Source organism: Sciurus carolinensis, chromosome 18 (assembly GCF_902686445.1).
Source record: "Sciurus carolinensis chromosome 18, mSciCar1.2, whole genome shotgun sequence".
Lineage (NCBI taxonomy): Eukaryota > Metazoa > Chordata > Mammalia > Rodentia > Sciuridae > Sciurus > Sciurus carolinensis.
The window spans coordinates 21,235,990-21,250,315 of NC_062230.1; the positions used below are offsets into that span (position 1 = coordinate 21,235,990).

Consider the following 14,326-nt stretch of genomic DNA (forward strand, 5'->3'; position numbering starts at 1 on the left):
AGGGGGGGCGCCACATAAAATAGGAGAGGCAAAGGCCATGGATTCTCCAAGGCAAGGACAGGCAGACAAGTGGGGGACGTAACACCCTGAAAGGCAGGCACCAAGGACGAGCACGCAACCGACAGACGAGAAGGTGACTTCAGAATGCAGAAAACTAATATCCCTAGGGAGACCGGAGAGGATATTTCGGGGCTAGGGATAGCGCTCAGTGGCAGGACACTCGCCTCGCATATGTGAGGCCTTGGGTTTGATCCTCAGGACTGAAAACCGAATTTTTTCACCCATGAAAAAAAAACAGCTAGACACTTAAAAACTTTTGATTTTATCATTAATATTTTTAGAAAGATGCTAAGTAGCAGAGCACCAAAGGGTGACTCAGTATGTTAGAAAATTAAGTCAAGCATTTTTTTCAAAAAAGACAGAAAGAAAACTTTGAAAGAAAAATTAAGAGACTTGAAGGACAGATTTGGTCCAACATTTGTCCAGTCGAAGCTTCAGAGGATAAAACCAAAGCAATGGAAGAGATTAACAGGGACAATAAAAATAAATGAAAAGTTTCCAGTGCTCGAGGACAGAGACCTCAGACTGAAAAGGCCCACACGGTCTTTAAGTGGGACGAAGACGCTGATGCGACATAGTCACTGGATGGAGCACAACCCACCGAAAAGCATCTTGACTCCATCACACAAAGGGACAGAGATTTGAAACGTAGAAAGCAAAAATAGAGAAACACAAGGGAAAATTGACAACTTCATAGGAATCGACCTGATCAAATTTACAAACAATAAGCAGCGATCTGTTTCAGTGGTTTGCTAATGAGCGTTTCTAGGGAGGCTTCTACAAAGGCAGAGCCTCCACCTCCTCTCTAGACCCAGGTCCACAGCTTTGGGTGTAACAGGAGTTTACATTGCTACTAAGCAATTCTGCTGTAAGTGATGTGACCACATTTAAAGAATCCCCAAGTTAAATAAAACTATCCAAACCTTGATTTACTATATATGACAGTTTTACACCAAAAAGAGAGACTGTATTATTCTTTTGAAATACCAAAGAGCATTCACAAAAATGGTCTGGTAGGTCACAAACAAGACTTCAGTAACTTTCAAAAAACAAATCAAATCAGTCTTTCTTTAATTACAACATAGAAAAGTTAGAAATTAACACAAAGGGGTAGCAAAACACCAAAAATAGACAAACAGAAAATAGTTTACTTAGAACATTTGAAATAAAGACAACAACAACAACAACAACAAAACCCTAAAAGTCATAAACTAAGTAGAAATAAATGACAAGAAGAGCACCATCCAGTAAAATTTGTGGGATGAAGACAATGCTATATTCAGAGGAAAATTTATAGCCTCAAAGTTGACATATTAGAAAGCACGAGGGGCCGGGGCTGGGACTCGGTGGTAGAGCACTCGCCTAGCATGTGTGAGGCACTGGGTTCGATTCCCGCACCACATTAAAAAATAAGTAAAATAGATTGTGTCTATCTGCAGCAAAAAAGACTGAAAATAAACAAATGAAACATTTAACTTAAGCTGAGATACAGGGGTGAGGGTGGGGGAGAAACAAAAACAGTAAAATAAATCAAAAAGTTTAGAAAAGGAAGAAGATAAAAGCAGAAATGAAGTGAAATAGAAAATAGTGACTAAATGAATGGACAACTAAGTAAAGTATACAGACTCATAAAACTAAAAACTGGGGATGCACCGGCTGGAGAGGTGGAGAGAGCTTTTCATGTTTTATTCAATATACTTATAAATTGTTTGGATCTTTTTTTAAATGAGAAAGCACTTATGTATCAGGTATTACATAGGATGATACAAAATATAATGTGAAAATACTGAAGAAATTTTAAGGCAGCACAGATGTAAGACCTAAATGGTTGTTTACTCTAATGGTGATCTGGAGGTCATTTTTTATTTTTCATTAGGATTGCAAAAGATGCTTTAGCCAGTGAGATTCTGGGAGCGCCTTCATCAGCAGAAACTCCGGGGGTGCGGCCAGCCCACGCCTCTCCCCCTCTCCCCGCTCCTGAGAATTCCCTGGCGCTGCTTGCTCAGCACGGTCTGGTGAGTCACTCATGCCCTGGCGAATTCCTCCAGCTCCACGGCCTCCTGCTGTCTGACCCACTGGCCCAGGGCCCTGTCTGATGCCATCAGGCTGGATGTCCTTTGGTCCGAGCTGTCTAACCAGGCATCCCTCGGTGCCCCTGTAGGTTCTGGGTAACGGGGAGGCTAACTCAAGTGCCCCAGGCGGGGAGAAAGTCCTCTTCCTCTGTCAGAAGCTGACAAGGCTCTCAGAGTCTGAACCGGAAGTGGCAAGATGGTGCGTGCCCCAAGGGCCAAATCTGACCGGCAGGTTTATTTTGCTCGGTCTACAGAAAATTGTGAATTAATTATTAACATAAAAAAATGGGGCAAAATCGAACACAAAGAAACCCAGATACCCGGCTTTTCTTTAAACAGAAAGCCTGACAACACTGCTTGATTTCCACATGGCCGTGTTGGCTCTGATTGTCCTCTAGAGTCCCTGCCGCTCCCTACCAGGGCAAGTGCTGTGGCTGGGGACATCCCTGCCTCACTTGCAATTTAAATATCCTTTGAAATAAACACCACGGGCCAGAGACCCTGGTATTTCAGGTTCCAACCTACATTTCCCACACCGATACTTCAACCCCAAACAGCACAAAAATTTTTTGTCAGATTCTGTGTCCTGATTCACAGTTTGGAAAACACTGTCACCGTGATTATCATGTACAGATGTGACGGCTGACCTCAGCCTGTGTGGCTGGCCAGGAGCCTCATCGACAGCCGCTCCCGGACCCTGACTCAATCCCTCGATTATTCCACTCACTTGCTTCGCAAAGATTTATTTGCGAACTAACTCTATACCAGGCCCTTTCTAGGGACCACAGACACAGTGAGAACAGGACAGCGTGTCTCTGCCGTCCCGAAGCATTGATGTGGAAGGGGGAAGCCTGTTTGGCGCTCCAAACATCTGACGTGGAAGAGAGCCGAGGCCGTCCTTGGACAAGAGAGGGCCCCCTGCTTGGATGGATGGGAACGGGGTCTGCCTTTAAACTTGACCTAGGGTTCATGAGCTCAGTGCTCAGAACAGGAGACAGCAAACCCACCCCTTTGGAGGAAATGGGGGCTCCCAAGGAGTGGGACTTAGCCAGAGCCCCTCAAGGGGAAGCGCGGTGTCACTCAATAGAGCCTGGGGTCAGTGCAACGAGAGGCGCATGCTCAGAATACGCTTTGTATTTCAAAATAAAAGAGTGGCAACGGTGAGCACAGCTGGGAAGCCATCCAGACACCGGGAGCCGAGCTGCCTCCTGGCCGTGGGTTCCAGCCTCCCCTGTGGACAAGCCCTCCCACTCAGCAGGTCCTTCCGTCCTGACCCTGAACTTCAGCATGTTTGTGGGGCTCACAGCTGATCAGGAGGACGTCCTACGTATTCCTATCCTCTCTCGTTGTCTTCCTCAGGTTTGGGCCACATGTACGTATACATACGCGCCCCACTCTGTACTGAGGTTGAACTCAGGGGTGCTCTGCCACTGAGCTACATCGCCAGCCCTTCTTATTTTCAGACAGGGTCTTGCTAAATTGCCAAGACTGGCCTTGAACTTGTGATCCTCCTGCCTCAGCCTCCAGAGTCTCTGGGATTACAGGTGTGTGCCACTGGGCCCTGTTCACATCCTGACTCCCCTCCCTCCCTGCTTTACGACTTAGAATCTGCGGGACTGCGGGTGCACGTTCGATCTGCTTGTGTCTTCTCAGTCGCCACCGATCAGTCCGAATAACTCCTGTTCCTTCATCAACTGCACCTCAGTCTCTCTGGGGTCAATGGTTTTGCATGACGCACGAGAGCCTTTAAACTTGATTGCTTAAACTCTTCTCCTTTCTAGTCCCCAGATTCAAACCACAACGTACAAAGCATCTCAAAAAACAAAAGAGGAAAACCAAAACTCCTCCCTTTTCCACTTGAGGTCCCAGTGACCTTCAGGCCTGGGCTGTTGAAAACGTGCCGGGGCCTATGTACAAAGCCTGTGGATTTCAAGATCAGCTCTGCACATTCAACAGATACCCTAAACGCTCTTGTGTGTACCGAATTCCGAGGACCGCCATCTCTCTTCCTTATAACTGTGGTTTTCAAACACTGCTGCACATCACAGTCACCTGGGAAACGTCACGGAGCCCAGGCTGAGCCCAAACCCAGGATCCCCCTCGGAAGCTCAGTGGTCGGAGCAGCGCACTGGTGTGTTATTTATTATTGTTTTTTATCTCATCTTGAGCTAATCGTAGATTCCACATGAGACCTGTGGGAGCAGTAAGGGGAGATCCCACGTTCCTGCCACCAGGCGGCCCCCGAGGTGACATCCTGCAGAACAGGAGTGGCCCTGGACGTGAGCTTGCTTTTCAGCCCGGCCTCTCTGGACCTCTCCCCTTGCTGAGCTCAGTCCTGTGCAGTGGCTCTTCACCTCTTTAATGTATCAGCTTTTTTTAAAAAACTTATTATTTTGAAAAAATGTAAAACCCATAGACAGCATGTCAGGGTGGAGTGATGGACACACTGTGGCCTCCCGACGCTGGCCAGCGCTGTCGTCTTGCGCCCCTCTCTCCCCCACGCCTTCCTCCCCCACACGTCTGCGTGCGTCTTCTTTCTGACCACTGACCACTAGTTTTTGACACTGTGACCTTGTGCTCTACCCTTGGCACGGGTCTCCTGAGGACAAGGGTGCTGTTACATGTGACCACGAGATCAGCGTTGAACTCAGGAGGCTGAACGTGGACACGACACCGTCCCACCTGCCCCACACCATCCTGAGCTCAGCAGCCCCTCCCGCAGATCTCGCGGTACAGAACGGCCACGTCTCTTTACCACCCAAGTCTGGAACAGTCCCTGGCCTTTCTTCGTCTCTCTTGCCGCTGATGTTTTAGGCCAGGTGTTTGGTGCACTGTCCCTCAGTTGGGGCTTTTCTGGTTATTTCCTCATTTGATTTTGTGTCTGCCAAACATTTCTCACTGTGGTGCTCAGCCGTGGGCTCTCCGGGGAGACACCTGGCTAAGGAGCGCGCCTCTCTATCATTGTTTAAACGCAGTTAAGCATGGCTGGTGGATGGCCGCCTCAGAACACCTTGCTCCTGGGCACAGCATCGATGGCGTCCACTGCAGACCATGCCATGTTCTGAAGCAGAAGCAGGCCTGTGACCGTCAGCTCCAAAGAGCCAGGAATCATGGAGCCTGGGCTTCCGGTGTGGGCTTCCCTCACACCAGGGCAAGGGACATCATGTCTCTGTCCCTCCACTTCCTCAAGCCACAACACGGGAAGGGAAGCCCCTAGCACTGAACGACCCCACGGGGTAACCTGACAGTGGACATGCCGTGCCGCACGGTGCTTGGCATCAGTAAGTGCTCATTAAACCTGAGCCACGTGTCAGGCTGCTCGGGCTTGGTTTTGAATCTCCCTGTGGTGGGCCGGAGGCTTTTCTGTTGTGGCCAAAGCCTTTTGTGAACCTGCCTGGTTTTCACAGACTCGCTCTTTGGGTCCGTCCCATGACCCCCTGCTGCCCCCTGGCTGGACGCCGAAGCTGACCTTACCATCACATCCTGGATGGTCAGGAGGATCCTCTCCTTGTCCCTGCCGCTCGCAGGCTCAGGATGCTCACGCGTGCTCAGAAGGGAGAGGCTGAAGTCACAGGGCGTGGTGCTGCGGGGGGACTTGGAATCCTGGGGACAAGCAGAGAGAACCGGGCACGTTAAAAGCAGCGTGCTGTCCCTGGAGACACGCTGGTGCCTGCGTGCCCTGGGGGTCCCCCTGCTCCGCCTCTGTCCTCACTACTCCCCTCTGCTCCTGCTCCCCAGGCTGGCCCCCCGTGCCCCCTGCTGTGTCAGTGCCACTGCAGCCGCAGCCGAGAGGGGACCAGGAGCCACACAGGGGCCACCAATGCCGCGCTGCGCTCCCCACCCGGGCTCACAGAGGCGGGGCATGCGGGCGTGGGAACGTGGCCGCGGCTGCTATCAGATTAAGAGTGGGCGTGTCAACAGGACGGACCCATCATCCCTTTTACCTTAAAATACCCACGAAAACACAAAGGAAAGGCTGCTCACAGGGTGGCCCACACCTCAGCAGTCCCAAGCGATGGGGCCGCTGAGAAGCGACCCCGTCTGTAGCTTTAAGTTACACGTTGAAATGAGCCAAGGGCCACTTAAGGGACAGGCTGAGGGCCCTGCCGGGTCCAGGTGGGGGATGCCTTCCACACCTGGATGGGCCTGTGGCAACAGGGACCTTGGGGTGGTGGACGTCGCCGTGGGAAGTCCCACGTCACCCCTCCAGGAGGCCTGGAGGACATCAGGGTGGGCAAGCCTTCCCGTTGGCCCCCGTTCCCGGGGTCTGCACATAGGCAAGCCCGGGAAAGTCCCCCACAGGAGGGCAGAGTCAGCCCTCCCCTGGAGGAAAGGGAGAGGCCTCTCTGGTCTGGATGGCTAGAGACCCGCCTGTCACCTCGCTGGCACTGGGCTTGTGAAAGGACTTGACTTTTCCTTTTATCGCACAGAATTTTTATATCGATCGTGCATTATCCGGAAAATAAGGTATTTTAATAGGAAAAAAAGTGCCCTTGGTCTCATTCCTGACACGTAAATGGAGCTGCTCCTATAAATGGAGATGACGTCACCCACGGCAGGGCGGAGGAAAGGGACAGTAGAAGACCTGGCACTTGGGTGGAACTCTCTGGAAAGGAACCTTCCCTGTACCAGTTGTAAAGCTGCTCCAGTCCCTGCCGTGGCTTCCTGTCTGACGAGGAAGTGGCGCTGACATCTCACTCCTCCCCTCGCAGGGGAGCAGCTCCAGGGGAAGTGAGTGCAGCCGCAGGAGAGCCCTCCCGACGGCAGGGCAGCAGAGAACAGCCGGCACTCCGTGCAGAGAACAAGAGGCGGCCGGCAACGGCCAGCCAGTCCCCAGGGCTGCCCAGGGACACTGCTGCCTGGTGGGCAGGCGCTCGCAGGGGGCGGAGGGGGTCCGCACGCCCGTTTACCACGAGGCCCCAGTGCGGACCTGCAAACCTCCTGGACACTGGCCTGGGGGGCGCCAGGCACTCAGCTGGGGCTGGGCTGCGTCCAGACTGAACCTGGCCGAGAGCCAGCCGCCACGCAGACGAGGAGCCGCAGACGGACCAGGCTGCGTGTGGTGGGCTGGTCAGAGGCAGCCCCCAGCCCCCGCCTGACGCCATGCGGTGACTGGCCAGGAGACGAGGTCGCTGGACAGAAGCGGCTCTTTTCCTGTTGACCCTCAGGTCCCTCGCTCCTCTCCTGTCCCTCTCTTAGGAGGAACAAGGAAATCCAAACGCACGTGCCGAGATCAGGGGAATGTTCCCGGGACACACCCCCGCCTCCTCCATGGCTCACTCTCATCTCATTAGAGCAGCAGAAGCAAGACTGTGCCCTAGGGTGGGCTGTGGCGTCTGCAGCCAGGGTCCAAGCTGACAAAGCTGCTCTGGCAAACGTGGCAGGGCACGCTTGGCAATGTGACTCTGACAGGCCACCTCCAGATAATTCTGCTTATGTATGACCATGGAGATGATTTACTCACTCCTTTTGTTACAAAAGCAACACCCTTAGAATAAATCCCAACTATCCATCCCCACTTCCATGTTCCAGCCCAGGTCTGCCACACCATGCCTGGTCTGCCCCCTGCCGCCCACCCTCACTCAGCCTATGTTCCCCTTGATCAAGCCATGCCTGCACACTGATCTCTGAACAGCCCAGCCTCGTGGCATTTGTGCTAGCTGCTCCCTCTGCCTGACATGCTTTTCCCACCACTCCCTGCCAGTGTATTCCTTCTTATCCATCAGATGCCAACTCCCTCAAAGAGGGATGGCTCCCTCTTTGATTGTCCTCAGAGAACTTACTGGTACCTGCGACTATCTATTTATTTCTTGCTTTTTCCTTTCTTGTCTGTCCTCTCTTTGGCACATCAGGTGCTTACATATAGGGACCGCAGCAGCTTGGCCTATTTTTGTATCTCTGGTACCGAGGATAACGGGCATTTGACAGACACTGTGGAAGGAAAGCTGGAAACGAGAAGGCCATCTCAGGAGGGGTGTAAAACGCCCCCATCGCCAACCTCCGACAAGGCTCTGAGCTGCAGTGACACAGTCCTTTCCCCGTGCGGTGTATGCTGCCCCAGGGCCGCAGTGATGTTCAAAGTGCTTGACGGACCTAGGCACATGTGCGTGGGCACAGCTGAGCGCCAGCCCTGCTGCCTGCCCGCATCTCCTTGCCCTGAAACTCTCCCCACTGTGAGGTCCAGGGCAGGCGCCAGGCTTCTGGAACCTTCCTGGATGCCCACCCAGCCCTGCCAGGCCCGGCCTCGGCCCTCAGCTCCCCTCGCTGTACAGGGATTGGATGCCCTTGACTCCGTCCACTCCAGCCTTGCTGACCTCTGACGCCAGATGCCTCTGGACACTGACCTCTAGATGCCAGGGGTCCAGCTCCTGCTCTCTGCGTAGATGAACATCCCAGGGAAAGATCGCCAGTCCCTACCTGGGCATGATCTCCAGAAGCATCCTTTGTCTTGACAGTCACATCCTCCAGGGGCTCAAAATCTTCTGAGTAGTCCAGAGGCGGTTCAATGTGGAGCCGCGGGCCAGCTTCTGTTCGGATCTGCACCGATTTCTATACACAAAATTCAGACCGTTGAGACAGGGGGAACGCATACCTTTATCTGCTCAGGGGCAAGGGCTGGTGTTGGGGGACTGATCAGAGGAATCAGGCTCAAGTGGGGTGAGCCCAGGTGCCACGGCCATCGTGTTATGAGCACTGAACCCTGGCTCAGCTGGACCTTGCACAGGCCAGCACAGATGGGTTGGGTCACCTCTGCTACAAAGTCCCTATCTCTGGCCGGGCGTGGGGTGCACATCCGTGATCTTAGCTACTCAGGAGGCGGAAGCAGGAGGATAGCAAGTTTGAGGCCAGCCTGGACAATCTGTGAGACTGGACAATCTGCTGCGAAATAAAATATGAAGTACTAGGGGTGTGGCTCAGAGGTACAGCAGCCCGGGGTTCAATCCCCAGTCCTGGAAAAAACAAAAAAAGTCTTTACTGTTTTCTATTTGAACTTCCAAAGTGTGTCTAGCTGAACTTTAAAAATAACTTTTTTAGGGTGCCAGGGTTTGAACTCAGGGGCACTTGACCACTGAGCCACATCCCCAGCCGTATTTTGTATTTCATTTAGAGACAGGGTCTCACTGAGTTGCTTAGGGCCTACCTTTTGCTCAGGCTGGCTCTGAACTTGTGATCCTCCTGCCTCAGGCTCCAGAGTCGCTGGGATTACAGGTGTGTGCAGCTGCGCCCGGCTTAATGACTTACTGATCTGAATTTATCAGGAGAATTTTAGCAGGCAGTAAGCTTCTCAAAGAAGGCTTTGTGCTGATCTGAGCCCAGGGCTGGGGAGGCCGGGCCCTCACAGATGCGGCCTGTGATGACACAGTGACATCCGGGTGGTACATTCCCAGACTTCTCAGGACTACGGGAGCCTCACGGAGGGACCTGTCTTCCTCTGGCATTCCTTGGATCATTCTTTGGGAAACAACTCCTGGGCCTGGCCGGCAGGCTGTGAACTGCACCCTGTGCCCATTTCCCTTTCCTGTACCCAGTTTCCAGTGTGCAGGTCGCATTTCGAGCCTCCTGCACTGGCAGGACCACGCGAATGCAGGACAGCGGGCAGTGAGGTGGCTGGCAGGCGGGACGAGCGTCCTCGGGCTGTGCCTGAAGGGCAGGGGCCGCGGCTCACCTGCTGGAGTGTGGGAGGGTGAGCTCCTGGGGGCGTGGCCAGGGGGGGGCCCCTGGAGGAAGGGGCAGCAGACAGCAGCCCTCCCCACGTGCAGTCACCCTCACTTAGGTCTCTGACGAAAGCAGCACAACCCAGACCTCAGCCACCCTGCCGGCCTGCAGAGTCCGCTATGTGCAGACCGTGGCCACCGTCATACTAAGATTCTTGCACGTCCGCTCGCCCACCTGAGGTCCAGGCCACAGAGAAGTGTGGGCAGGGCCAGAACCTGCGTCTGCCCGTCGGGCACTGCCCAGCACATCTGCTGCCCTCCAGGAAAACACGCCCTTCACTTTTCTCCGGGGCCCATTTCCCTCTGCGCTCTCCATCCTCAGGCCTGGCCAGTGGGCCCGTCTGCCCCTTCAAACATGCCCTGGCCCGCTGGCTGGCTCAGGGATAGGGATGATCTCAGACTGCCCGGGCAGGCCCACGAGGGACGGTGCGTCCCACCTGCTGCTGTGTGGCCTTTGGAGAGGAGAGTGGCCTTGAGGGTTCCCTGCACCTCGCTCACACCCCAGGGCGCGGGGCCTGGGGCTCTGGGCAGTCCAGGCAAAGATGTGAGGGGCCTCCCTCCAGAGCGGGAGGGAGCAAGGCAGAAGGAGTGTCCACCTGCGGCGCCCGCCAGGCCCGAGTGCCCTGTGATAGCCTAGAACACGCTCCCCCTCTTCCTCTCACTGCCCTCCGGGACCATCCGCCCCAGGCCCTGTCACTTTGCTGTCATGGTGCCAGCCGTGGTCCATGGAGGGAAGATGCGCCCGGCAGAGGCGTCCAGGCCGGGCACTGCTGGAGGACTTCCCGCCTCGGCTGTAAGAGCTGTGAGGCCTCGGTGTCACCGAGATGGGTCTTCCTTGATCGTGGGGAGGCGTGCACCCCCTGCCGGGTGTGGCCCACACCTGTGAACCCAGTGGCTCTGGAGGCTGAGGCAGGAGGATCTCAAATTCAAAGCCAGCCTCAGCAACTCAGCGAGGCCCTGTGCAACTCAGCAAGACCCTGTCTCAAAAGCAAAATAAAAAAATGGGTGGGACGTGGCGCAGTGTGTGAGCCACCCCTGGGTTCAATCCCCAGTACAAAAAAAAAAAAGCGTACCCCTCGCTGCTCCCCAGGAACCACTCAGTAGCATCCAAACGTCAGGGGCTCCTAGCCAGGAAGAAGAGGGAGTCTGGATGGCTGGGCGCAGGCCAGAGAAGGAGCCCAGTGCCGCAGCGCCTCCACAGGTTTCTGGTCCCTACCCAGAAGGAGAGGATCCTGGATGGGGCTTTGCCCCTCCATGGGTGCCCTGGGCCAGCAGCACTGGTCTCCTGCGAATCTGAGAGTGCAGAACCTTGGGTCCCACCTCTGCCCCAAGAATCAGGACACGACTCTGACAGCGCTGGACGCCGCTCTTTCTTCCTGTACCCCTGGCCGTCTGGTTAGGAGGACCTGGTTTTCTTTTGGGAAATCCTCTCCAAAGTCTGCCCCCACTCCTAGTGTTTCGCCCAGACCTGGGTCCCTACCAGGGGTAGAGGGTGCATGTGACCCAGGCCTGGCCAATCAGAGCGTGGGATCCCCTGGCCCACCATGACTGGGTGTTCATTCTGGGGAGCGGAAGGGGACAAAGGCAGGGTGACTGTCGTAAGTGGGCCTGCTGGTGGCTGCGTTGGGATCCCAGGGGGCCCAAGGGAAAAGCACAGCTGAGAGATGGAGAACGAATCCTGTCCATGGCCTGAGCTCCTGGACCAAGCTGTACCTGAATGTACGCTAGCAAGGAAGACAGTCACACAGCTCTGCGGCCTCAGACTGGATCCAAAACCCAGAGAGGGCACTCGCAGAGGCGCAGGAGAGCCGGGTCCTCCTCTGCAGTCCCAGCCTCCCTTCCCAGCAGCTCAGCACAACCGCTCATTTCCAGAGCTCCAAGATGCAAACACAGGTGTGCAGTCGGCCTCAGGCACTTAGTCAGCAAGTCCTTTGCAAGCACTTACTGCCCACGAGGTTCTGGAAATGTGGCAAGATATAACAAATAAGCCAACACTCAAAAAGCAACGGCCCAGCCTCCAGCAGTCCGCACGGCACCCACAGCGGAAGACTGCTCACCAAGCAACACGGGGCAGAGGGACAAGGTCCAGGGATTCTGATGCCGAGTGGTGATGGGAGGGGAAGAAACAGGCCCTCCCTCCGCCTGGGCTTCCACCGGGAGCCTCCGCTGCCCTTCCCAGTGGGAGGAGCCTGGAGCAGCCCCGCCCACACCAAGGCCTGTGCTTCCCCCCTACCCTGTGGGGGCACGCATGCTCCCTGCCTCCCACCTGCCCACCCTGGCTCCAGATGACGCCTGTGCTCTGGGCTGGCTCCCTGCTTGGCACGCGGCTTACCAGGAGTGGGGGCCCTAAGCGGCTGCTCTTTCCTGCCCACTCGCATGCCCAGGTCTGGGCAGACCTTGGCAGTGTATACCCGGGGGAGGCTGGAAAACCTCGACGCCCCAACCCCGTTCTCCTTTGCCGGCCCAAAGCCGCTGGTTTCAGCCCCAGCCCCCTCAGCCCGCTTCATGCCCCGAGTTATCTGCGTGTATCTGCCCAGCCTCTTCGCAGGGGGCAGAGGTGTGCGTTCAAGCCTGTTATCAAGTGCAAAAAAGGGTGAGCGTCGGGCTGCCCCACGGCCCCGCAGGCTGTGCAGGAGCCACTGGCCCCCACCCGGAGGAGCTCTGCCCACACGGGCAAAGGCGGGTCGGGTGGGAGCAGGACTGCCTTCCCGGATCTCCTCTTCCCGCATGTGTCTGATCTCTGGGAAACCATGCTTGACCCTGGACAGTGGGGGCCGGGAGGGCCGCTGGAGCTGAAAGGCTGAGGCTTTGTGGGCGGTCTCCTCTACTGTCCTCACGTAGGCGTCCAGAACTCAGAGAGGGGACCAAGGGGAGGGGACCAAGGGGAGGGGACCAAGGGAAGGGGCCCGCTTCAAGTGTCGCCTACCAAGCTTTCCCAAAGGTGCTCAGCCGCCTGGGCCAGCGGGAAAACGGATGTGGCCGCTGAGAGGGCTAGGCCTATTTCAGCCTGCAGGGAGCCTGCGGTCTAGACCTTTAAGGAAAGCCCACCCCGCAGTGAACTGCTGGAAGGCCAATCCCTTCACTACCAATTTAATGCTAAGGGCCTCTGACGTTCATCAAATCTGACAGCGTTTTGGTAAACGACGGCTCTGTTGATTAGGCCGCTGTCCACCCAAGTATTACAAGGCTGAGGAAGCCATAAATCTTAATCCACTGATGGCGGCAGAAAGATCTAGGGCCCAGGAGCAGTGGGGGAAAGGACAGTAGGAACAAGAGCCCGTATATCACCACCAGCCCTTCACAGCAAGGCAGCTTGGAAGCCAGTCCACCCGTCACCACAGGCTCCAGGGTGCCCAGAGCTGGAGTCTCGGGACGGGACTTGCCGGGAGCTGTCAGGCTATCAGCTGGCGCGGGAGGACTCTGACCTCTGGCCAGGGCCGCTTGGTGCTGTGCGCCTGAGGCGGCCCCTTCTTGGGGGGTAGCTTTACCCAAGGGTGCGTCCCGATTGCTGGGTGAGACCAGGGGAAGAGGCGAGTGTCCTGGCTGGGTCGGGGGACGGAGGATGGGAGGTCAGGAGGGCTTTGTGAAGACGCTGAGGAGATCGGGCCGCAGGGACGCAGGGGGTGAGGTGGGGAGCAAACCGGGCAGTCACCAAACCTGGGGTGGCACTAGGACGACACAGGGTCCCTACTGACCAGCCGTGGCCAGTGAAGCTGTGGCCACACCAGCCCCTCCTGGCAGGCCCTGCTGTACAGAGCAACCCAGGCCTGGCACAGGGCTGCGGTCCCTCCCCACGGGATGGCTCCTGAGCACTGGCCCCTGAGCACGGGGGGCCTCTGCTGCCCGACCACTGCATATCCAGGGGTAGTGGACATGGAGCCCATCTGGAAGCATCGGGACAGAGACTGCCTGCCCCAGGCCCTGTGGGGCTGAGCCTCTCCAGGACTTTCTGCCATGGACACCCCACTGAACTCCACAGGACACCACCCCGTCCTCCTCCGTGTCCGGGAGCGGAGGCACTCCAAGCCCGTGTACTGCCCGCCCCAGCCTCCTCCGTGAGCAGCTGCGGGGCCCACAGGCCTGCTGCGGGCCGCTCCAGGGCAGGACCTGCAGTGGACAGCCGGCCCTGAGTCCCCGTGGGCGCCCCCTGCAGCCTGTCCAGCCCCTGCCCAGGCGACAGCCCCAGCAGCAGGTGAGCCGAGGGCTCCCAGGGCCCCTGAAAATCCCGACCACTCCGGTGACAGTTCAGGTGACTGCGCAGCTGCTGAGTCAGGGGACCAGGGGACAGGGCTGGGGCCTGTGGGGCCGGCAAAGAGAAGGAGCTGCTTCCAAGCCTCCCGCGGGCTCTCTGCGTCCACCTCCCGGGACTCCTTACATTTAGACTCACAGCCACACCTCTTCCCTGGGCTTCCAGGTCTGGGCTGAGCCAGACGCGCCCTGCCCCCAGCCAGGACCCTCTGGCCACCCTGCGCCCTTCAC

General features: G+C 56.3%; 1 protein-coding gene across 3 annotated transcripts in view; it reads right to left on the bottom strand.

The window, feature by feature from the left end:
* The window catches only part of Katnip (katanin interacting protein), a 163,845-nt gene that overhangs the window by 86,345 nt on the left and 63,174 nt on the right, over positions 1–14,326 (bottom strand). For all 3 annotated transcript variants that reach the window (XM_047533637.1, XM_047533636.1, XM_047533638.1), the window contains 2 exons: positions 8,550–8,681; positions 5,607–5,735 (listed from right to left, as the gene is read on the bottom strand). In XM_047533637.1, the coding sequence (XP_047389593.1) occupies positions 5,607–5,735; positions 8,550–8,681 (261 nt within the window). The remainder of the gene's footprint in view (positions 1–5,606; positions 5,736–8,549; positions 8,682–14,326) is intronic.